The sequence below is a fragment of the Gracilinanus agilis genome, chromosome 5, assembly GCF_016433145.1.
Source record: "Gracilinanus agilis isolate LMUSP501 chromosome 5, AgileGrace, whole genome shotgun sequence".
NCBI classification, from domain to species: domain Eukaryota; kingdom Metazoa; phylum Chordata; class Mammalia; order Didelphimorphia; family Didelphidae; genus Gracilinanus; species Gracilinanus agilis.
The window spans coordinates 52,049,077-52,074,339 of record NC_058134.1 but is presented as its reverse complement, the minus strand read 5'-3'; the positions used below and the strand labels follow the sequence as shown (position 1 = coordinate 52,074,339).

At 38.3% G+C, this 25,263-nt stretch overlaps 1 protein-coding gene across 2 annotated transcripts in view; it reads left to right on the top strand.

Moving 5' to 3' along the window:
- Window positions 1–18,122, top strand: part of STEAP1 (STEAP family member 1) — a 25,777-nt gene extending 7,655 nt beyond the window's left edge. The window contains exons 2-6 of one of the 2 annotated variants that reach the window (XM_044678489.1): window positions 4,776–4,881; window positions 6,577–6,663; window positions 11,024–11,536; window positions 12,784–12,948; window positions 17,837–18,122. In XM_044678489.1, the coding sequence (XP_044534424.1) occupies window positions 6,589–6,663; window positions 11,024–11,536; window positions 12,784–12,948; window positions 17,837–18,094 (1,011 nt within the window). In that variant the 5' untranslated portion in view covers window positions 4,776–4,881; window positions 6,577–6,588 and the 3' untranslated portion in view covers window positions 18,095–18,122. Of the gene's footprint in view, window positions 1–4,775; window positions 4,882–4,945; window positions 5,002–6,576; window positions 6,664–11,023; window positions 11,537–12,783; window positions 12,949–17,836 lie in introns of those variants that run through there. The other variant, XM_044678490.1, reaches the window with a different exon arrangement.
- The last annotated feature ends 7,141 nt before the right edge of the window (window positions 18,123–25,263 follow it).

Sequence of the window (25,263 nt, the reverse complement as noted above, 5' to 3'; positions counted from 1 at the left end):
GAGGGAGGGGGGAAGAAAGGAAAGAAGGAAAGAAGGAAGGAAGGAAGGAAGGAAGGAAGGAAGGAAGGAAGGAAGGAAGGAAGGAGTATTATGTGTAGAGCTCCTAGATGGGAAAGCAATTTCTGGCTAAGCATGCTTAGCACATGCACAGCACCCAAAACAGGTTGAAAATGAGCAAATATAGGTATTCAAAATTTATACAGAATGTGACAATTTTATAGGAGGTACAAAAATCCTTTTACCATTGAAACTCATTCCATATGCAACAAGGCATTTACAAATTATTCAAATGAAAGTCACATTTCAATCTGTTCACCTGGCAAATGTTGACACAAAAATTATACAATAATTGATGGCAGCTATTTCCTAACAAACTTCATAAGCATGGCTTCCCCAAAGGGGATGTAAATTCAGATATGTAGAACTTGATAAGGCAAAGATATCATAAAACTTGAAAGCCATGTAAATTTGCCTGTGTCAGTGTATCCTTTGTTCTGTGTACTTTTCAGCATTACCATTACCTTTAAAACATCAAAGAATTAAATGTTGGTGTTAATAAAAATGATTTTTTTATTCCTGGTCCAGCCATATGCTCTCAGTGTAACAATGGACAATATGCATTCTTCTATGGTACAGTGTCTTACAAGTACATAGATTATTATGTCTTTGCAAGCAGGGATCAATTCTTAAATTTTTCTTACATCCTACTCCTTTCTCGACACAGGTCTAGTTTATGGGAATTGCTGAGTAAAAATCTGTTTGCCAATTGATTTTCCTTCTATTTATTTTAAATAAATATTCTAAAGATATAAATAGAAGATAAAATAAAGTGCTACTATTTCTAGGATCATAAATTCATCGATTTAAAGCTGGAAAGAACCTTAGAAGTCATCTAAGTTTTCATTTTTTAAAACAGAAGGAAAATGAGACTTATAAAGGTTAAGTGAGTTACCTAGGATCACTCATGAAATTAGTGGCAGAGGTGAAATTCTGACTGAGCTTCTCTGCCTCCACACTACACAATTTACTATACCAGCTTCACTCATTTAAGCTTTCTTACTTGCAGGGCATTGTGGTAGCCACTGAGGAGCTGTTGAGATTAAATAAGGCGTGGTCTCTGCCCTCATGGAACACATAAGAATAAAAACTAATATTTTAGAAACACTTTAAGGTTTATAAAATACTTTATGTGTAAACAAATATTAATAAAGTGCCTACTGTGTGTCAGGCACAGTACTAGGCACTAGAAAAACAAAATGAAAGAGACCCTGCCCTCAGTGAGCTTATATTGTATTAGAGGAAATAACCTGTACACACATACCCTCAAGAAAATCAGACAAAATAAATATGGAGCAATTTTTTTTTAATTTGGGCAGCAGGCATAGCACAGTGGGTAGAAAGCTGGAGCCGGAGTCATGAAGACTCATTTTCCTGAGTTGAAATCCAGCCTCAAACATTTACTAGTTGTATGACCCTGGGCAAGTCGCTCGGATCTATTTGCCTCAGTTTCCTGATCTTTAAAATGAGCTGGAGAACAAAATGATAAGCCATTCCAATATCTCTGCCAAGAAAACCCAAAATGGGGTCATGAAGAGTTGGACATGACTGAAAATGACTGAACAACCACAATTGGGGGCGAGGGAGGCATGAATAGCTAGGGGAATTCAGAAAGATACTTTATTCAATAGATCAAGCCAGAAATGAGCTTTGAAGCAGAAAGATAAATGTTTGTAAAGTCAGGGAGGTGGGAAATGAGTACTATATATTTTGTGAGGAATTGAATGAAGGCCAGTTTAGCTAAAGAGTGAGCAAAGGATAATAATGAAAAATAAGACCACAGAGGTACTTTGGAACCAGGTGCTAAAAGTTTTTAAATGCCAGAGGCATTTGTATTTGATCCTAAAGGTTTTAGGAGGCCCTATTGAGTGTAATTGAGATGGTTGCGGCCCTATGCTCCTCTGGGAGTCAATAGGAATAAGAATAATAATAATAATAATAATAATAATAATAATTGAGTGTAATAAGTGATATGGCCAGACCTGGGTTTTATGTGCATTTTCTCTCTCATTTGAGCTCACAACATTCCTGAGTGGAGGGTGACGCCATCTTCCATTTAACAGACAAAGATATTGAAGGGTAGATGGACAGAGCGTCTTGCCCAATCACAGACCTATCAAGTGCTGAGAGCAATTATTCTGCCTAGGTCTTCTTGACTCAAAGTCCGACACTCTGCCCAATATCTTGCTGCCTCTCAAATGAGGAAAAGCAAATAATATCTACATAGACAAGAATAATATACAATGCTACAGATTGTAAACCAAGCATTGGGAGAAGTGTATGAAGAGAAAAGAGCATTCCTGCCTGAGGGCATTCCTTTTCATGAAAGAGGTAGCATTTCAGTTGGGTAGGATTTCAAAAGACAAGATAAAGGAGAAGACATTCCAGACAGAGAACAGCATGGTGGATGGTACATCAATAGGACAAGATAAGTTGTATACCGGAAATCATGAACGGTGCCGTTCAGTAAAGAGGAGTAGTTGTGTGATTGTGAAATAAGGATAGAAAAGGAAGATTATGCCACATTGTGAAGGGCCTTGAATGACAGACTAAACAATGGGACCTTTTTCCTGTAGTCAGTAAGGAAATACTGAATAGTTTTGAGCAAAGAACAATCATGCCCAGGTTTTTCTATGAGGTAGAATAATCTAGCAAGCATATGAATCATGATGCAGTAAGTAGATCATGAAGGAGGAAAGAGATATGTTGCTATTGGAAAAAATAAGAAAATTGCAAGCAGGATACAGGCTAGTAATAGCATATAGTAATAGCTTAATAAATGCCTTCTGAATTCAAGCCAGGATTGGAAAGTAGTTCCTCTATGTAGCAGCCTCTCTGTGTTCATTTTCTCAACTCTCACTAACATAGCCAGACTTGTCCCCAGAGGGTGGTCTACTGTTTCTCCCCATCAGTAACTCTGGAAGTCATCCTGGGGTGTTTCTCTGGTATCATCACTCATGAGCCCCCATCTAGTGTTCTCTCCAGCCACCAAGACTTACTTAGAAATGTTTATTTACTAAGGTAGTATTATAAGCACAGTTGGCACAAAACATTTGTCCCAAAATGTCCCTTGCATGTACACATACAAAGCTATGGTGCAAGTGGGCTCAAACTTAAAGAACACATGTAGCAAAAAGATAATTCACAATTCCTGGTTTCTGGAAGTCTTTTCTGCCCCTTAGTTTGTATATTTCTCTTCCAGACTCTCAGGACCAATGCCTTTGTACAGTCCGGATGTCACCTCTCCTAGGTGTTTCATTTCCAATGGAAAATCCATTGGAAAATCTACCTTACTTCCCATATCAACGCTCCTGTCTTCCCAAATCACTCTGGGATCTATTCCCTTCTCTCTAATCCCATATTAAAGTTTCTCATTACCTTGTATCCTGATTGCGACTGTACCTTTCACATTTCATAAAGTCATCCTCTACCTAAGGGAGAGATTGGAGATGGAGATTCTCTCCTCCTCCTTCTGAGCATTGTTTCTTAGGAGTTTGAGCAGAGCTGTTTCCCAGCCTGCTCCTAGAATCCTGGATTCTGAATTTTCTTTTATCCAAACCCTCTAGGGTATGACTTTGTCTCTTCAACCAGCCATAAATTGTTTGTTTGTTTTTTTCCTGTGTGTTGCATTTTTACTAGTGTGTATCTTTAGTGAATGATGATTCTATAACTCAGTCTAAAAGCTATGCTCACCTGATAAAAGTATCTGGGCATAGGACATCATGCTAATTGTAGTAATTGAGAGGTAGAAGTTCTTCTCTTAGCTCTTACTCCAGAGCCAGAAATCTTCCCCATAACATGCTTTCTTTCCATGCTTTGTTGCATCATGCTATGAATGCAGTGAAAACTCATGTGTTTTGCCGTGGGCTATGATGCCTTTCCATCTAGGAATCCATCAAACAAATAAGTTAAGAACTTTCTCACAATTCAGACTGTCCATAAATGGAATAGGCTACCTCTGTGAGGTGATGAGCTTACTGTCACTGGAAACATTTACAGAAGAAGCCATATGTTGAGGATATTGTAAGAGGGATTCCTACATTCAGTGACAAGTTGGACTAAACAAACTCTAAGGTCCCTCCATACTCAAATTCAGATATTCTTCTGGACCCAAAGGGGACCAGATAAGGGGCAACAACTCATGTACCTGCCTGGAAAACCAATTTGGAATGTCACTGCAGGCACGTATACATAGAACACATGACTTCAGTAAGAAATTGAAAGTAAGAGGTAAGTGATCTCTCAAACAAGTTTCACTGTATTCGAAACTACGAAACTTAAGAAAAGGTTTTCCCCTAAAAGTTAATATTAGTTTGTTACTAGGGCAGCTAGGTGGCTCAGAGGATAGAGACAGGAGGTCCTGGCTTCAAATCTGGCTTCAGACATTTCCTAGCTGTGTGACCCTGGAAAAGTCACTTAATCCCCATTGCCTAGCCCTTACCTCACTTCTGCCTTGAAATCAATACTTGTTAATTCTAAGACAGATGGTAAAGGTTTAATTGTGTGTGTGTGTGTGTGTGTGTGTGTGTGTGTGTGTATTAGATTGTTTAGACTATTGCTTGGTTAATTTTTCCAGCTAGCCCCCAGAAGCGTATTGAACCCACCAAATCTGCAGCTGGGTACTCAGAGACTATTTTAAGTCCATTTATTATATTTTACACTATCATTTCTATGCTAAAATGTTCAGAAACATCTTCTTTTTTTTCCCTTTCTCCTAGGCAACTCCTACCCTTCCTGGATATCCATAATTCAGGAAGTCTCCACACCTGGGCATCTGTGGGGGAGAGGACACCTCCTGACATTTCTACAATAACAAAGGAGCAGGTACCTCCCCCTGTCGTTTTGTCCACGAATATTTCCAATTGGAGAATACTGATCAGGCTGCCAGGGAAGAGGAGGGTGTGCCTTCATTCCTAATCCTTCCCCATCTATTCATGGATAAAAGTAATTTAAGTCAAACAATTCTATCTCTGTGCCATATATGTAATATGTGTGTATATTTGTATCATATACGTGATAGATTATCAATGGTATGCATGTCATCATATATAAGATAGAGAGAAGGACCGAACCTATTATTTTATACACATATATGCACCTATAAATATATGTGTGCACATATGTGTTCATGCATGTGTATAAATGCATGTGTTTGTATCATGCATATACACACATGTGTATTCTTAGTTTGATATAAAATAATATAGTGTTAAAAATTAATATATATACAAATATTGATTTCAACTCCTGGGTGAGGAATACTCTTGAAGAGTTGGGTTCCCAGAGCAGTGGTGTATGGATGCCCTTTGGCCACTTTTTGGCTTCATTTTAAAATGTAATGTTGCCTGTGTTGTATTGTAGTTTTATTTATTTCATTAAGCATTTCTCAATTTCATTTTAATTGGTTTAGCCTGCAGTGGGGAGTTTGGGGGCACAGCACTAAGAGAATAAGTGCCTTATTTAGAGACACACACCCAATATGTTGTCAGAAGCAGGCTTTGAACCCTGGTCTTCCTGACCTCAAAGTATGGTTCTTTTAGACATGATGTCATGCAACTTGTATAATTATACACCATCATGTATACACATACATTTTGTTGTAGGCCTGTCATTGAATTAATGCAGGGAACTCATGATGGAGAAATTCCCTTTAATCATGCAAATTAGCAAATACCTTGCAATTTAATGTCTTAGAGCAGTGATTCCCAAAGTGGGTGCTACCGCCCCCTGGTGGGTACTGCAGTGATCCAGGGGAGCGGTGATGGCCACAGGTGCATTTATCTTTCCTATTAATTGCTATTAAATTTTTTAAAAAATTAATTTCCAGGGGGCTAAGTAATATTTTTTCTGGAAAGGGGGCGATAGGTCAAAAAACTTTGGGAACTACTGTCTTAGAGAGCTTCCTAGGGACACTGAGAATTTCAGTGACTTGCCCAAGGTCACCCAGTCAGGATATATCAGAGATAGGACTCAAATCCAAGAGTGCATTTCTCAGAAGCCAACCCTCTATTCCTACAAAGCCTCTTAGGTCTGCTTATAGTGCAGCCAATAAGTTTCCATTACCTATTTTTTGGTCATTCTCAATAATGTTTTGTGACCTCATTTAGAGTTTTCTTGGCAAAGATACTGGAGTGGTTTGCTATTTCCTTTTCCAACTCATTTTACAGATGAGGAAACTGAGGCAAACAGGATTAAGTGACTTGCCCAGACTCATACAGCTAGTAAGTGTTTAAGGCCAGATTTGAACTCAGGAAGAGAGTCTTCTTAACTCCAAGCCTGACACTCTATCCACCATACCATCTAGATGCCCCTTTCTATTGCCTATTGAATTGCAAATTGAATTCTTCTACTATAATTTCTCCCTTGAGTTTCTAAAATGTGTTATTATGATGATAACTAAATGATTATATAGATGTGTTATATAGCTTTAGATATGTAGATGATTATAACTAAATTACAATCAAAAGATTGATTTTGAGTAAGATATTTACTTTTATTTCCTTCTGTGTTATATTACAGATTTTCTCTAAGATGGAAAACAGAACAAACCAAGAGGAACTTTGTGAAATAAAGCCTAGGGAGAAGATGGAGGAACATGATCATTTGGTAAAAAAAAATAATAATAATAATAATAATCAATGCTTACTCAGATTTATAGCAATAATCATAACGAAGCTTCTATAGTATTTTATGGTTCATAAATCACTTTATATAAGTATGTCATTTGTTCCTCACAAGAGTTCCATAAGGTGGATAATATTATCAGAGTCTTCATTGTTATAAAGACATTGAAACTCACATTAAATGACTTGTCCAAAGTCATAGAGCAAGTCAATGGCAATAAAGAATTTTAAAAAAAGAGTTAAAACCTGCTAACATAGTGGTGATATAAGGCAGCCAGAGATAACATATCTGTTGTCTTCCACCTTGTGCCATCATCTGTACTCTGGAACCAAGATTAGTCATTGCATTTATCCAAATCCATCTGCCTGTTAATGTTGTATTCATTTATATTATTGTGATCTTTTCATATATTAATGTCTAGGTTCTTATTCCTTCACTCTTCATACCATTTTTCTCTGAACTCTTCAAATTCGTCATTTCTTAAGGAGCAATACATTCCATTACATTCACATACCACAATTTGTTTTAGACATTATCCAATCGGTATGGATTTTGTCTCCGCAAGAAACATCATAATGTCTATTTTGGTATATATAGAACTGTTCTTTCTGTCTTTGTTCTCCTTGGGGTTTATCCCTACTAAGATTCCTACTAAATGTTATTTTTCTTGCGAAATTTCATTTTCCCGAATTGCTGAACAAACTTACAACTCCAGCAAGTAGTCCATTTGTATGCCTACTGGCCTCCCACAATTATTTTCGTATTTAGTCACCCCTTGCTCATTTTGATGGGGGTGACGTGAAACCTCTTAGTTTCAATTTGCATTTGTGCTAATATTAGTGACCTGGGACATTCTTTCATGCGGTTGTTGATGTTTGCATTTCTTCTTTTGAAAACTTCATACCCTTTGACCATTCATCTACTAGAGTTACTCATTTGTTTCATTTCCCTATATAGTTTGGATATCGGGCTTTTATTAGAAATGGTTGATACGAGACTTTTTTTCCACTTCACCTGCTTTATCTAATTCAACTTGGGCTTGTTTATGCAAAAGCATTTGCATTTTTGTAGAATTAAAATTGTACATTTTTTCTTTTATGATTTCCTCTCTCCCTTATTAGGTTATGAATTCTGTCCTGAACCATAGTTGTGAAAGGTACTTTCTTCTGTTCTATTATTCTTATTTTGCTTTATGGTGAATCCTTTCACAATTAGGCTACCTCTCTATTTGAAGCTTATTGGTGTCAGTTTCCCTTTCTGACAGTCCAGGAGCATCTCCTTAGCAATTACTTAAATTTATGTAGTACTCACAGGTCACAAAGCATTTTCCTTTACAACAAACCTATGAGAAAAAGTGTCTCCAGTTGTATCTGACTCTTTGTGCATCCATTGGAGTTTTCTTGACAAAGAGCCTGGAGTGGTTTGCCATTTCCTTCTCCAGCTCATTTTGCAGATGAGAAAACTAAGTGTCAGAGACCAAATTTGAACTCAGATCTTCCTGATTCCAGGGCTGGCATTCTACCCACTGTGCCACCTAGCTGTCCCATATGAGAAAGATAGTAAAATATTATTATAATCATTTTTTATAAATTAAGAGACTGATTATCAGAAGTAAAACAACTTGACCAGTCACAAACCTAACAGGTGGTAGACATGAGACCTGAACCCACCTATTTGAGCCTAATTAAAGGCTAAATGCTCTTTTCACCATATCACACTGCCTCTTACTGCATAAACATGATACGAATATTGGCTTACCATCTCCAGGGCTATAAGAGTGACAGCCATTTTTTTTTCTTAATCAAGACTTGTCCCTATATCTGTGGGAGGAACTCTAGTGTGGACACTCCTTCCAATGATACAGAGCAGCCATTCATCTATAACTAAGTGTTGGACAAAAAGTCACCAAAAAAACTGAGTCATTTTCCCAAGGTCATACAACCAGCATATATCAGTGGAAGGACTTGAAACCAGGTGTTCCTGACGCCAACACCAGTCTCTTTTTCTTCTATTTTTTCTTTAAATTGTTTTCCTGATTGCATCCAGAAACAATTTTTAACATTCGTCTTCTGACATTTCACAATCCAGGATCTATCCTTCCCTTCTTCCCTTCCCACCTCCCCAAAGCAACAAGCAATGTGGTATATGTTATCCACATACTATCACACGATATGTCTTTCTATGTTCATCATGATGTGGAAGAAGACACATATTGCACATTCGAGAAAAAAGAAACAAAAGGCTAGTCTTCCCTCTGATCCACCGTACTGCTGCTCCTTGTTACCACCACTTCAGAATTATCCGTCTATTCTCTGTCCTTAATAACTGCGATGACAAAAGGAAAAAAGGCTGTCAATAAGTTAGAGCTATTATCCGTGCTCATGCAAGAGCCAGATGTAATCAGAGCCCATTTTTCAGCCCTGCCTGTGTCATAGACACCACGCATGGCAGTTACCTCAGAGCTTGTCAGTTCTGTAGAGGAAAAAGCACCCGCTATTTAGAGTGTTGGATCGGAAGCCAGAGGACCTGGATTTAAACACCAGCGAGTTCTGTAATTTATTGACTGTGTGAGCTTGGATAAGTCTTTAACCTCTCTGGTTCTTGGTTTCCTCATCTGTCAAACAGGTGCTGATGACATCTTCAGGTTCCTTCCAGCTCTAAAGTCTATAAATGGTCTTTTTAAGTTCATTTAGGGAAGATCACAAATCATATCTCTGCCTCCATGTCCCCAATACTAACTTTTTTCCTCTCTACAAAGCTGTTGGAAAGAAAAGTAGCAGGGAATTGGGGAGGGAGAAGAGAAATATGAAAATAATTTCTAAATGTAAATATTAACTGAGTAACTTAATTAAGACATCACTGATACAGCTTTCCTTAACTATGCTAATATGCACACCTGCCTCAATGTGATTTACATTTTTAAAGTTAATTATATAATTTTCTGCCCCCTAATTCTTTTCAACCCACAAGAAAACCTGCCTGTGTTCATTTGCATACCTCTTTTTGATATGCAGACAGGACATAAACTCATCAATTCCTTTGAAAATGAAACAGAAGGGGGCAGCTGGGTGGCTCAGTGGATTGAGAGCCAGGCCTAGAGACAGGAGGTCCTAGGTTCAAATCTGGCCTCAGATACTTCCTAGCTGTGTGACCCTGGGCAAGTCACTTGACCCCCATTGCCTAGCCCTTACCACTCTTCTGCCTTGGAACCAACACATAGTATTGACTCCAAGACAGAAGGTAAGGGTTTAAAAAAAATGAAACAGAAGAAACATTGAGTTTAGCAGGAGCCTAGATTTAAATTAATTCCCAAATATTAGCAGACATACCCCTCTAGGAAAGGTACTAGAGGGCCATGTTTAATTATAAACTGAGGAAGCTATACTTGCAAAAAAAAAAATTTACTTTTTATGTAAAACCGGAAGGTTAGAAATAAGTGGTCTTTAACTCTAAGATTCTGTAGGCCACAAAATAATAAAAAACTAAGAACCACCAAATACAAATGAAAAATCTTGGCGTAAAGTGTCAGGACAGAAAGGAAGGACAATTCATGCTAATCTGAGATTTTTTTTTTCTGGGTAACTTCTAAAATGTTTGATGGGGGGGGGGGGGGGGGGTGGAGCCAGCTGGGTGGCTCAGTGGGATTGAGAGCCAGGCCTAGAGATGGGAAGTCCTAGGTTCAAATCTGGCCTCAGACACTTCCTACCTAGCTGTGTGACCCTGGGCAAGTTGCATAACCCCCATTGCCTAGCCCTTATTGCTCTTCTGCCTTAGAATCAGTATGGATTCTAAGATGGAAGGTAAGGGAAAGAAAGAAAGAAAGAAAGAAAGAAAGAAAGAAAGNGTTCCTCTGATCCAGAGCCCTAACACAGAAATTAACACAATATCTGAAAAATAAATTCTCCCAGAACCGATACTTAATATTGATCGATCCTAAGACAAAAGGTTAGGATTTTAAAAATAAAAATAAATTTAATTTTTTTTAAGTCCAGGTACTAGTGAGTGTATAACTAAGTTATCAACAGTTGATCTGAGTTTTCTACTGAATTCCTAAAGACAGAAAAATAATAATACTATACAAAAAGAAGTAGACGGGAAGGAGTTCCTCTAATCCAGAGCCCTAACACAGAAATTAACACAATATATGAAAAATAAATTCTCACAGAACCAATACTTAATATTGATCCTAAGACAAAAGGTTAGGATTTTTAAAATAAAAATAAATTTAATTTTTTTTAAGTCCAGGTACTAGTGAGTGTATAACTAAATTATCAACAGTTGATCTGAGTTTTCTACTGACATCTCTAATTTTCCTTAAGATGTTTCCTTTTCTTTCTTTTAGACAAAGGATTCAAAGGATATCAGCACACTGAAGAGACCAGACCTTTTCCACTTGCATCAAATGACTGGCTTTGACGGGTTTGAGTGCCCCGCAGGTCTAAAGCACAAACAGGAGCTTTTTCCACAATGGCGTTTGCCCATTAAGATGGCGGCCATCATAGCCCTTCTAACCTTCCTTTATACTTGCCTAAGGGACATCATCCACCCTTTTGTAATGACTCGGGCACACTTTTTCTATAAGATCCCAATTCTGGTCATCAACAAAGTTTTGCCAGTGGTTTCCATCACCCTCTTGGCACTGGTTTATTTGCCAGGTGTTATTGCAGCTGCCTTCCAGCTTCGCCATGGAACTAAGTACAAGAGATTTCCAGAATGGTTGGCTAAATGGATGCTAGCAAGGAAGCAATTTGGGCTTCTCAGTTTCTTTTTTGCCTCGTTGCACGCAGTTTATAGTTTGTCCTATCCAATGAGAAGGTCTTACAGATACAAGCTGCTAAACTGGGCTTTTCAACAGGTACGGTTATCATCATGAGGCTAACATTTACTAAAAAATGCTAAATCAACTAGTGATCTAGCCCTCTTATTTCTACACTAAACCCCCTGCAAATCTGTGTCAACAAAGCTTTGCCTTTCTTCTTTCATTTGAAACTCATAAGGATGGTTTCCATAATAGAGAGGAAGGTAGTGAATTTGGGGCCAGGAGGACTGGCATTCAAGTACCACCTCTGAGATATACTAGACACACAATCCTGGGCAAATCACTTAATCCCTCAGTGCCCCAGACAACTCTTTAAGCCTAAAAATTACTGAAAAAGTTGCTTCTTCATTAACTATTTTGATCTTCATACATAAAAGCCCTTTTTTCATTAGGAGATTCCTAAACCAAGGGAAACACAGACCTGGACCACCTTCCAGCCTCTCCAATCCTCCCCCCCCTCCCCAAAGTACCTACCATGAATAGGTAAGGTACATAGATATTATATATAAAGTGCTTTGCAAACTTTAAAAAGTTTTACAAATGTTTGTTTTTATTATTAACTCCAGTGTTTTTTGCAAGATCCTACATCTGAATTAATAGGAGAGACCCTCAGAAACCATCCAATCCAAGCACCTTCATTTTATAACAAAGAAACCTCTGAAGTCCAGGAAAGTTAAACTATTTTTTCTGTCCCCTTTTGGCCTCTTGCACCCGAGGTCACTCCTCTCAGGAGCATGCTGGGAAATCTTTATTGGTCACTGGCTGCAGGACTGAATGCTAGAAACTGAAGAAACATTTGACCTTTTAGAGCCAGGGACGACAAGTCTTAGAATCATAGATTTAGAGCAGACAGGTAGTGAGCATCAAAGGCATCATTTGAACCCAGTTCTTCTGACTCCAAATACAATATACTACCATGCCACCTTCCTAGTGAGAAGGATGGAGTGCTGGTTCTAGAGTTAAGAAGACTCATCTTCCTGAATTCAAATATGGTCTCAGATAGTTGAAAGCTGTGTGACCCTGGACAAGTCATTTAATCCTATTTGACTCAATTTCCTCATCTGTTCAATAAACCAGAGAACGATATGGAAAAACCACTCCAGATTCTTAGCTGCATGATCCTGGGCAAGCCATCCTGTTTGCCTCCATTTCTTCATCTGTTAAATAAGCTGGAGAAGGACATAGAAAACCACTCTAGTATCTTTGCCAAGAAACTCCAAATGCAAACATGACTAAAAGAACTGAATAACAGATTTTTCCTTTCTTCTTTGTCTCTCTGGTAGGTCCAACAAAATAAAGAAGATGCCTGGGTCGAGCATGATGTTTGGCGAATGGAAATTTATGTATCTCTAGGAATTGTAGGACTTGCTTTACTGGCCCTACTGGCAGTAACTTCTATTCCATCCGTCAGCAACTCCCTGACCTGGAGAGAATTTCATTATATTCAGGTACATAATGAAGAAAGCAATAAGACTCTCAGGGAAACAGACCTTCTCTTTGCATTCCTAAGATAACCAATATATTGACTTCTTACCCCACAAAATCATTTTCGATTTTCTCCTAACACAGTACTTGGCAAATAGTAGAGTATTAAATAAATTAGTTGGTTGAAAGCAAATGCTCCACCTTCTCACTCTATTAATAAGTATAATTAAAATTTGCATTTGTATCTTTTCCTTCCTGTTCCTAGAAGGGGTAAAAAAAAAAACTCATCAGATTCAAAAAGACAAGCTTAACACAAACAACATTCTCCTTACATAGAATATTTTACCTACATGGTAGGACTTGAAACTTGTTGACTGTTTGTTCAGACAAGTTGCTCTCTGCCTATTATCTACAAACATGGCTTTGAAGAAATCTACCAAATTCTGTTCTTCTTATCTGGAAAAAAAAATAGGGTTTCTCCTCTATCTCCCCCATACTCCCATTTACTCATTCCATTAAACTGTCATCTGTGTGAAATTAATTATCTAAAAATGAAAACTTTCATGGTTTTCAATGTAGAACAGACCTTGGAAATTGTCTGGTACACGAGTTCTTAATCTCGTATGTGTCATGAACCCATTTCGTAATCTGCTGAAGTCTATGGACTTCACGGAGTGTTATTCAATGCATAAAACTAAGTGCCTAGGATTACAGAGGAGACTGATTATTCTGAATTCATTCAATAGTTATTCATTCAATTGAATTGGTAAAATTGATTCAATATATTAATAGCTAAAATTTTTTTAAGCCAAGTTCACACACTCCAGATTAAGAATGACTGATCAAAAGCAACTCCCTTTATGTAGAAGGAAATGGCCATTTCTAATGTTATCGGGGCCAAACAGAAACTTTTCCAAGAGTACATGAACAAACATTTATTAGGCATCTTCTGTGTGCCAGGCTTTATTAGGCACTGGAGATTAAAAGACAAAAATGGAACTGCCACCAGCATCAAGGAATCTCTGGTCTCATTTCACATCACTTCCTTTCATAGCCTCTCTACTGTAATCCCATTGATCTACTCTCTATTTCCCATAAAGGACATCTACTACCTCCATGCCTTTATATACATGGTTTCCACCACATCTCCCAAGTCTAGAATGCCTTCTCTCCTCATCTCTGCTTCTTAAAGTCTACAGCTTCCTTCAAAACACATCTTGGGTGCCGACTCTTACCTGAAGCCTTTCCTGATTCCTCCAGTTGTGAGTAATATGCCCCCCTGAAATTTCTTTGTATATACTTTCTCTCTATTTATCTCTAAATATGCTATATCTCCCTCTTTCCCTTCAAATCTCAATTTAACAAACTCCTTGAGGTCAAGAAGCTCATTTTCCCCAGTGCCTAGCACAGTCATTGCTTAACAAATATTTATTGAATTAAACTGATTTGTGGATTAAGATTCACCTCATTTGGTTTTAGACAGAAGCACTGACCCAGATAGATTTTTTTTAATGACTCTGATGTGTGGATTTGGGCAGCCACCTTGAAGCATGATCTCTAGAAAGATATGTCCCAGTATCCCCTTCTGCCCACCCACACCTACCCTGACAAGGATTAGGCTGGAAGCCTCTGCTTTCTGCCAATGGTCTTAAATTCTCCACATTCTTTCTCAACTCTTCCCTGAGGTCTTCTGAAATGTTTTAAGCCTTATAGGATTTTTTCTTTTTTATCTCTTGCTTTGTCAAATCTCCAGAATGTGTCTTACTCACTATTTTGCTGGCTTCAGCTATAATGTCAGAGTATTTTATATCATCTGAGTCCACACTTAATATTGAAGAACTGGGCCCAGAAAACCCTAAAATTATGATGTCCTGTGTCCCTCGGGATCCAGACACTGATACTGTTCTCACAGTGGAGATGATAAATGTCTCATTGACATCAGCTTTGTTGCTGCACCCTAAGAACGTGGGTTTCCATCTGACTAGGTGTTGTTGCCTCTTCAATAGAATGTGAGCCTAGGTGGCTCAGGGGGATTGAGAGCCAGGCTTAGAGATGGGAGGTCCTGGGTTCAAATCTGACCTCAGACACTTCCTAGCTGTGTGACACTGGGGAAAGTCATTTAACCCTCATTGCCTAGCCTTTGCTGCTCTTCTACTTTGGAACCAATGCACAGTATTGATTCTAACATAGAAGGTAAGAATTTAAAAAATAAGAAAAAAAAAAGAATGTGAGCCCTTTGACAGCAGGGCTTATCTTAGTTTCTTATTTGTATCTCCAGCCCTTTACACAGTGCTTTGCAAAACATAAGCATTTAATAAATATTTTGTTCATGAATTCATCTATCCATTCCCCCCTCACCGGATAGCAGTGATAGATAGGTCATCTCTTCTGTGAACCTGGAGTTTTATTTAGAACCTAAAAATGATTGCAACATTGTTTGTTCCAAAGATTCGCATCTGAAAAAGAGTAAAATCAATGATTTGGTGGTTTGTTGTGCATTTATAGTGCTGAATAAATGCCAACTAGATCCATTCTGGTAAGAGTGGATCAGAAATAGAGGCATCCAGAGTAACTGAACATTCCACGCAGTTGCAGAAATGAAGCAGTGTTCAAAAGAAAGGAGCAATAAGGAAAGTTTGAAAAAAGGAAGGAAAGTAGGAGAAATGAGATTATGGTGCTGACTTTAGAGGACTGGCTGAAGTTTGAGAACTCGGGTTCAAATCCTGGTTTTGTCAATTACCGCCACTGTGATATTGAGAAAGTCCCTGAATTTCCTTTGGTCTTAGTTTCCTCATCTATAAATAAAGGGATTGAACAAGTTGACTTCTGAACTTCAATTTCTTCTAGCTCTACTCCTATAATCTCATATGCTCTACGAAAGGAAGTCTTTAAATATCTCAAATAGAACCAAACAACTGAATTCTGCTAAGAGACCTACAGAAAAATGTGTCCTAATTTTGTGTCCTTAGACAGACCATTTCTCTGGATCTTAGTTTCTTTATTTGTAAAATGGGAGAATTTTATAGCGCTGAATAAAAATCACTTGAACTCACTTCAGTAAGCATCAATGATTCTGCCTAGTGACTAAATGATTAAAAAGAGTAAGTCATCCAAAGTAATAGAACATTCCACTGTCAGGATCTCACAAAGTTTAGAGGTCAAGAAATGGTTAAAAAAATAAATGGGATGGAAGGACAGAGTAATGAACTAATAGACTAGCTTATGTCTAAAGTCTCTTTTATCCCCATAACATTTTATGATGAAAAAACCCAAATGAAAATTAGCAAATCATTCCAAAAGTTCAGCTGTCTTGGTCATTGTTGAATAGTATATTTTAGTTTTCATTTGGATCCTAAATTCCTATTGAATTTTAGAACTAAAAAGAACTTTAGTATTAACCTAGTCTAATGCCTTCATTTTACACATGAGAAAACTGAGGCATATTGAGCCAATTTGTCCCAAATCATCTAGTTAGTTGATAATAGAGTCATTAAAAAAACAGCTTTCTAACTCCAAAAAGAAGGCTCTTTCTATTCTGCTATGCTGGACACTAAAGGCTTTGGAGATGCACGCCACGCTGGTATCTCTGTTCTATCACCAATGTGACCAGAACACAAAAAATTTTGATCATTGTGACAATCTCCATGACTGATATGGATTGCAATAGCCAAATTGATCTTGATTTATTGTTTTTCCTTCTGAGCAACTGGCAGCAGGAGACAGCTACCTTCCTGAGGTGATTTGAGACCAAATTGGATCCTCTCCCTCCCATCCCCAAGGTTCTCCCTACCCATTACAGTACCTGAGGTTTCAGCACTGGTGATCCTTAAAGAATTTTTTTGTCTTTGGGTGATCCCTGTTAAAATGAAAATATCTTGAGAAAGAACATGATCACTTACTCCTACACTGGAAATAGAATGTTCTTTGAAGGTAGCAAGGATTTCCAAATTCCAAAGGACATTTCCAGTAAATGAAATCTATTGTATTCTTCTTAAATAAAAAGAGCTCTTAAGAAATATTAGGTTTTTCCCCGCCCAATAATTTTGCAATTCCTCCCTACAACATTATTTCCTTCATTTTGAAATCCCTGTAAGCACTTTGTAGATATTAAATATGTTAATTGCCATTTCTTAGTATTAGAAAATTTCTCAAACAAAATGGCTTTTAAAATAAAAGTTAATAGAATTCACTCTCATTTAATGAAATTTCAGAAAGATTGGAGAAGCTTGACCAAACATCAATGAAGGGGCCGGTATTTGCAGAGCACCATACTAAACACTTGGGAGGAAATACAAAGATTACCTAAGACAAGATCCTTAACTTAATGGAGATCATACTATACCAAATGATTGAACATATGTGTATCATTAAAAATTACTCTCTGGGGGGCAGCTGGGTAGTTCAGTGGATTGAGAGCCAGGCCTAGAGACGGGAGGTCCTAGGTTCAAATCCGGCCTCAGACACTTCCCAGCTCTGTGACCCTGGGCAAGTCACTTGACCCCCATTGCCCACCCTTACCACTCTTCCACCTAGGAGCCAATACACAGAAGTTAAGGGTTTAAAAAATAAAAAAATAAATAAAAATTACTCTGGCTACAAATTCACAGCAATGAGTTTTTGTGTTATTATCTTGGTGGCTCAGTGGATAGAAAACCTGGATTCCAATCTGGCCTTTGACATTTCCTAGCTACATGACCCTGGACAAGTCACTTGACCCCAGTTGTCTAGCCCTTATGGCTCTTCTTCCTTAGAACCTAAACTTAGTATTGATTCTAAGACAGAAGGTAAGGCCTGTTTGTTTGCTTTTTTAATAGTAAGTGGGAAGTTCAATCCCTCTCAAATTGAATAATTGGTCATTGATGATTAACTCTTATTGCTAAACTAATTTTTTTCCCTTTTTTTCTCTTGCAGAGCAAGTTGGGAATCTTTTGCCTTTTTTTGGGCACAGTTCATGCACTGATTTTTGCCTGGAACAAATGGGTGGATGTAAAGCAGTTCGTGTGGTACACTCCTCCTACTTTTATGATAGCAATTTTACTTCCTGTTGTTGTTCTGGTAGGTAAAGGCATATTGCTTCTTCCATGCTACAGGAAGAGAATCCAGAAGATAAGGCATGGCTGGGAAGATCCCACTAAAATGAATAAAGCTGAGATGGCTTTCCAACTGTAGAACATACGGATTTTTGCCAAATATTGAATCCTCCTCTTACAAAGTGTTTCAGTTTGTATTTATGTTTTATAAAAGAACTTTCTATCAGTTTCTTATTAGTGTGCTGTCTCTTTTTTAGATGTATAGTTTAAGCTTTGAGGTTTCTTTACCAACTAGATTTTGACCCAAAAAATGTGTATGTGTATACACACACATATTGTTTTATGCACATACATGTACACACATGTACATGTGTGCTTGCGCTCATGTGTGTGCGTGCTCGTGTGTGCGTGCACATGTGACTGTATACATATATGTCCTGGGACAATAATTATACATGTGTAGAAGAATAAGCCAAAACAAGATGTTCTCATCATTTATGCTATATCCTTTATGTCCATGAAGCAGCTTTCACAAGTTCTAGAAAAGAGGACCTGATGAATCTTCAAGTCATATGTAGATTTACTGTATTCCTGTAGAATCACAGAAACTCAGAATTCTTTTCAAGAGACTTCAGATACTTTGTACTATACTACAATCTCCCCCTGAATAAGAATGTCACCTGCAATGGAGCCAATAAGATTTTGCTTGAAGACCCCCACTAAAAGGACACCTTTGACCATCCAAGTTAGCTCATTCCTTTTTTTGAATAACTCATATCATTGAAGACTTTTTGCTTATATGAAGCCTGTATCAGCCATCCCTCAGGAGCTCCCTCTTCTCCACATTTGACATCATCTACTGTTCTTTCTTCCTTTAATCCAGTCTATAATTCCAAGGTGACTCTTCTTGCCAAAGGAAATCCTTCTACAAGCATCTTTTGTCCCATCTTCTCCAGGGGAAATGTTCATGGCACAATTCTCTCTTGGTTCTTCTCTTGCTTGTCTGACTGCTTCTTCTGTCTCCTTTGCTGGATGTTCATCCATGTCATGCTCACATATTGTGGGTACCAAATCATCTAGCTTTTATTAAGCACCTATTGTGTGTCAGGCACTGGTGCTAAGCCCTAGAGCAGTGATTCCCAAAGTGGGCACCACCGCCCCCTGGTGGGTGCTGCAGCAATCCAGGGGGAGAGGTGATGGCCACAGGTGCATTTATCTTTCCTATTAATTGCTATCAAAATTTAAAAAAAATTAATCTCCAGGGGGCTAAGTAACATTTTTTCTGGAAAGAGGGCAGTAGGCCAAAAAAGTTTGGGAACCACTGCCTTAGAGAGACAAAGGGGAAAGCACAGTCTCTGTCCTCAAGTAGCTCATGTTCTAAAGGGGAAGACAACATTAACAATTACAAACATACAAGATATAAACCATATAAATGAGAGAAAATCTCAGAAAGAAGGCATTAGCAGTAGACGGATAGAGAAAGAGATGGGGAAGGTCTGTTGTAGAAGGTGAGATTTGAGGGGAGGCTTGAAGGAAGCCTGGAAAGCCAGGAGGCAAAAGTTCAGATGGAAGAGCATTCTAAGCTTGGAGGCCACCAGTAGAAAAGCAGAGTATGGAAATAGAAATTTCATGCAAGGAACAGCCAGAGGGCCAGTCTTGCCATATTAAAATGTAAGCTGCTTGAGGACAGAGACTGCCTTGTTTTTCATGGGAATCACCATTTTTTTAGCAAAATGCTTATCACATTTTTTTGTTGCTCAGTCATTTGAGTCATGTCCAACTCTTCATGACCCCATTTAAGGAACCCAGAATGCTTTACCATTTCCTTCTTCAGCTCATTTTATAAGAAAATAGAGGCAAACAGGGTTATATGATTTATTTTAAAATCCTTACAGTCTGTCTTAGAATCAATACTGTGTATTGGTTCTAAGGCAGAAGAGCGGTAAGGGCTAGGCAATGGGGGTCAAGTGACTTGCCCAGGGTCACACAGCTAGGAAGTGTCTGAGGCAAGATTTGAACCCAGAAACTCCCATCTCTAAATCCACTGAGCCACCCAGCTGTCCCCCGGGATTATATGATTTGCCAAGGATCACATTGCTATTTTCTGAGGTCAAATCTGAATTCAGGTCTTCCTGATTCCCAAAAGGGCCCTCTATCCACTATGCAACCTAGCTGGCTTATCACATAGAAGAGGGTTTATTAATAAACATTCTTCATTCAGTCGCCACCATCAACTTCTGCTCCCTTGGGATGCCTAAAACTCTGCTGAGCAGGACAGAGACTTTTATCAACAATAGCAGACTTAAAAAAAAATCATCCCCAGAAGTTACAGTAAACTGACTCAAATTCACATTAACTGGGAAACTGTTGATAATTCCTGAGAATAAGTTTATCCAAAGGGAGAGGATGGAGAACACGAGGGTTTTCTATATGTAAAGGACGTGCTGTGCCATTCTCATGGGGAGGAAGAGAGAGGCAAAAGAGAAAGTTGGAGGGTGCCAAAGAGTCTGCTTCGCAGTGTGCCAAAGAAAGCCATATGCTCACTTTACATTGTAATTTCTGCCCTGGGCATCAAGAGGCTAAACTTTACAACCTGGAAATGCCACAAAATTGCTCTTTGACCATGTGCATGACCTGTTTGGGCATATTTTCTCAGCTATCCTTTGAAGGGGTAATGGGGAGGTCTAGATGACCTCTGAAGTCCCTTCTGTCTCTATCACCCTATGATCTAGGCCTGGAGTTTTTAACCTTTTGTGGATCAAAGACCCAGTTGGCCATCTGGGGAAATCTAGGCATCCTTTCTCAAAATAACATTTTTAAATGCTTAAAATAAAACACGTAGAATAACAAAGGAAACCAATTATATTAAAATTACATCGGGATTTTTTTTTAAGTTCATGGATCAGGGCAGCTACGTGGCTTGATGGTTAGAGAGTCAGGTCTAGAGATGGGAAGTCCTGGATTCAAATCTGGGCTCAGACACTTCCTAGCTATGTGACCCTGGGCAAGTCATTTGACCCCAGTTGTCTAGCTCTTCTGCCTTAGAACCTATACTTAGTATTGATTCTAAGACAGAAGGTAAGGGTTTTTAATTTTTAAAAAAGTTCGTGAAACTCAGGTTAAGCACTGATGTATATGTTCTGATATAAATGATTCTCTAAGGTTCTGATATAAATGTTCTCTAAGGTTCAGACTTGTAATAAATATAGAACTAGAAGGGACATTAGAAATCAAGTTCAATACTTTAATTTTACAGATAGAAAAACTAAGGTACTGACAAATTAATTGACTTTTCCAAAGGATTTAAATCTGTCTTTTGACTCTAAATGAAACTATCTTTCAGCCACACAATGATGCCTCCAGCTTGAGAATAAAGTATATTTAAACACTATACTGTCTTCTCACATAAAAAAAAAAAGCTCAATATTTTTTACAGCTGAGACAGCAGTGGAGAGTGACCTTGCCTCAGAGGCAGAAAGTGTGAGTTCAAGTCCTACTTCTCCCACATACTGGTTTTGTGACTTTGGACAAGACACTTAACCCATTAAGGCATAAGGCAACTCTCTCTGACTTTAATTTCCTCACTAAAAAGTGATGAGTACTAAAAAAAATCAGTCAAATGTGTGAGTGTAGTGCTGGAAAGGACCCTAGAAGTCACTAAATTCAACTTCCTCACTTTACAGAAGAAGAAACTGAGTCACGGAGCAATGACACTTGCCCAGGTTCATATAACTAATAAGCATAGGAGTAAGTATTCAAGCTCAGGTCTTCTTGACTCTAAGTCCTTGTTCTATCTACATTCTATCTAGTTATGTGCATACTTTATGGTTAGGATAGGAAATTCCAGTTTAATGTACATGATTCCAGTTGAAAAGAACAAAATACTTTAATCCTGAAGAAAAGCCAGTGGAGACATTCGCCCTTTTAGAAATAACTGATTAGGAAATGGAGGTAGTGATATAAACAAGTTTTCTAATAACAGCCCAATAATTAAAAAAATAAATTAAAAATTCTCCCTAGTGTGTTGTTTCATATTCACTGTGAGCAGCAGCTTAATTTTTGGAATGAAGAGGGATGCGGCAATGCCATTCTGCCCTTCCACTTTCCTCACTCCCAGCCCTTCACCTTTCTTAGTTGGCAGTTGTGACCTTTAAAATGGCATCAGTCACTTTCCTCACTACCTGATCTGGTGATTCGACAGCTAGCCAGGTGTCCTGGATACCAATGACTCAGACGCTGTAGAATGAAACAGGATGTCTTAAAAATGGATTTTAGCAGGGGTCCTATTAGGTTTAATGAGCTTTGGCCTTTGCTAATTGAATTTACTACAGGTCAGAGACTGCTGGTTGGCAAAGCCAGGGACGAGAGTTATCTTGATTTTAACCAGAAGAAAATCACAGACCAGAGAAAAACAGGAGAAGCTTCTTTTTACTATTCAAGAAGCCTTTTCCCTTCCCGGAATCAAAGAGTATAATGAGAAAATGCTTTGGTTATTGCTGCCATTCTGTTCTGGTCCTCGCTTGCTGGCATCAAATCACAAAAACAAACCAAAAAAAAAAAAAAAACACACACAATCACACTCTACTGGTTAAGTTTGGCTTCAATTCAGTTCAGAAACATCATGTTCTGCCACAAGTTTGAATAAGTAATTGGGAACCCTGGAGAAGAAAAAGGGCAGCCTGTACCTGAAGCAAGTTGGAGGAGCTGGAAGCAACTAGAGCTGTCTCACAGAATTCCATTGCATTTCAAATTTCAGTTTTCAAAAGCTCTAACTATAAAAAGTAAAAAAGGAGGGGTGGCAATGGAATTGTGCGTCAGCTATGGGGGGGGGCTGGGGAAGAGGGAAAGAACATGAAACATGTAACTGTGGGAAAATATTCAAAATTTTAAAAAATTAATAAAAAATATTTTAAAAAGGAGGGGTAGGGAGGAGAAAAAATTTCATACATGCACACCCCTTCCAAAAAGGTGAGGTAGCAAAGAGAACTGATTGAGGAAAAAGTTATAAAGGTTCATAAAGAATTTTGTTTTTCTCTTCCCTTTCCTTCTTTTCTTTTCCTTCCTTCCTTCTTTCATTCCTTACTTCCTTTCTTTCTCTTTTCCTCTTTCTTTTCTTCCTTTCTGAATGAGAAAAATAGTCTGCTTTTAGAGAGTAGTGTTAAAGAGGCAACCCAACTAGAGGACAGCAACATGGCTCAGTGGATAGGAGAGCCAGATCTAAAGATGGGAAGTCCTCAGTTCAAATCTGGCCTCAGACACTTCCTAGCTGGGTAACCCTGGGCAAGTCATTTAACCCCATTGCCTAGCAATCACTCTTCTGCCTTAGAACCAATACACGGTATTGATTGCAAGACAGAAAGTAAGGGTTTTGGTTTTGGTTTTGGTTTTTTAAAAAGGAAACACAATCATCTAATTCAGTGATTCCCAAAGTGAGCGCCACCACCCCCTGGTGGGTGCTGCAGCGATCCAGAGGAGCGGTGATGGCCACAGGTGCATTCATCTTTCCTATTAATTGCTATTAAAATTTTTTTTTAATTAATTTCCAGGGGGCTAAGTAATATTTTTTTCTGAAAAGGGGGCGGTAGGCCAAAAAAGTTTGGGAACCACTGATCTAATTGGTTCCCCTTCCCTACCTCCACCTCCTTTCCTGATCTCCCTCCGATGTTAAGAAAGCTAGAACCTAAGATCTGAGATTCAGTTTCTAAAAGAGAAAAATGATTAGAAATCCTAAAAGTTAAAGATGGGGGAGAAAAATGCCTGAATTGAAATTGCATTTACAAGCTAATGATATGTAGGTCTTTTGCTTTTCTTATATTTTACTTTATAGAAATACATTTTATTCTCTGAGTTTCTTCTATTTTACTTCATCATCTTTAAACTTGTTTGTTGTTATCATATTTAGGCATTTTTAAAAATGTTCAGGGCTTCTATATATCATATATGCAGAGATATACCTAAAGAGATACATAGATATAGATTAAAATACAGAGCGGATGAAAACACGTGCCTTTTGGGTCTATGAATCACCCAACTGAAGCCTCACCAGCATCTGATGGTAATTTACCCTAATTGTAGGGAAAGCACCCAAAAGGTAATGACGAGTCTCTGAATCTGCAGACATCCCAAACAATGCCACACCATTGCCAGCTATAATTTCCATTTCCAACTTAATTTAGCAATGTTTATTAAATCTAGGCTAAACAGTTGGTAATCCCTGCTACCAGGGAAACTGAGACTGTGGGATCCTTGGAGCTCAGGCATCCTGAGCCATACTTCACTAAGCCAATTGAGTGTCCACATGAAGTTTGACACTAATGCAAGGAGTCCCTAGAAACACTAAGTCGGCTAAGCAGGGTCTAATGGGTGCAGCCAGGAAACAAGGCAGACCAAGATTACATGGCCAGCTGGACTGGATGCCGGCCCACAAAAGGCCCTGAACTCCTGGCTTGGACAAGAGAGGAAGAATTAGTCTTTAAAAAAAATAAGTAACTGGGTTTAGGGGGGAAAGCTGAGGATTTGAAGTATGAGGAATTATATTAAAATATTTAAACTTCTGACCTTAAAAAAGTCATTAAAATGCTCTGAGCCTACCTTGATTTTTCCAGTTATAAAAAAATGAAAGGTTTATGCCCATTGACCTCTAAGGTCCCTTCCCACTTTTAAATTCTATGATCTTGTATCCAGAGTGGTTTGTTCTGAGTGCAAGAGGAGTTACATAGAAAAATAAGACATTGCTCTTATGCTGTAGGATTTACAGTCTCATAATGATATAACTAATATTTATATCACCACCCATAATAAGTGCTTAATAAATGTTTATTGATTGATTTATAAAGCACTTACTACGTGCAAGGAGGCATATAGAGGCAGTTAGGAGGCTCAGTGGATGGAGCACTAACCCTAGAGTCAGGAAGATCCAAGTTCAAATCCAGCCTCAGACACATACTACTTTTGTGGCCCTGGCCAAGTCAATTAACTTCTGTTTGCCTTCATCCACTGAAGAAGAAAATGGCAAACCACAGACAACATGGACCTGCTATGGTCTGGGAGGTCACAAAGAGTTGGACACAACTGAAAAACAAAAAATATGGCAGGCATTCCCTTTGATCCAGTCATACCATTGCTGGGTTTGTACCCCAAAGAGATCATAGATAAACAGACTTGTACGAAAATATTCATAGCTGCGCTTTTTGTAGTGGCAACAAATTGGAAAAGGAGGGTATGCCCTTCAATTGGGGAATGGCTGAACAAACTGTGGTATATGCGGGTGATGGAATACTATTGTGCTAAAAGGAATAATAAACTGGA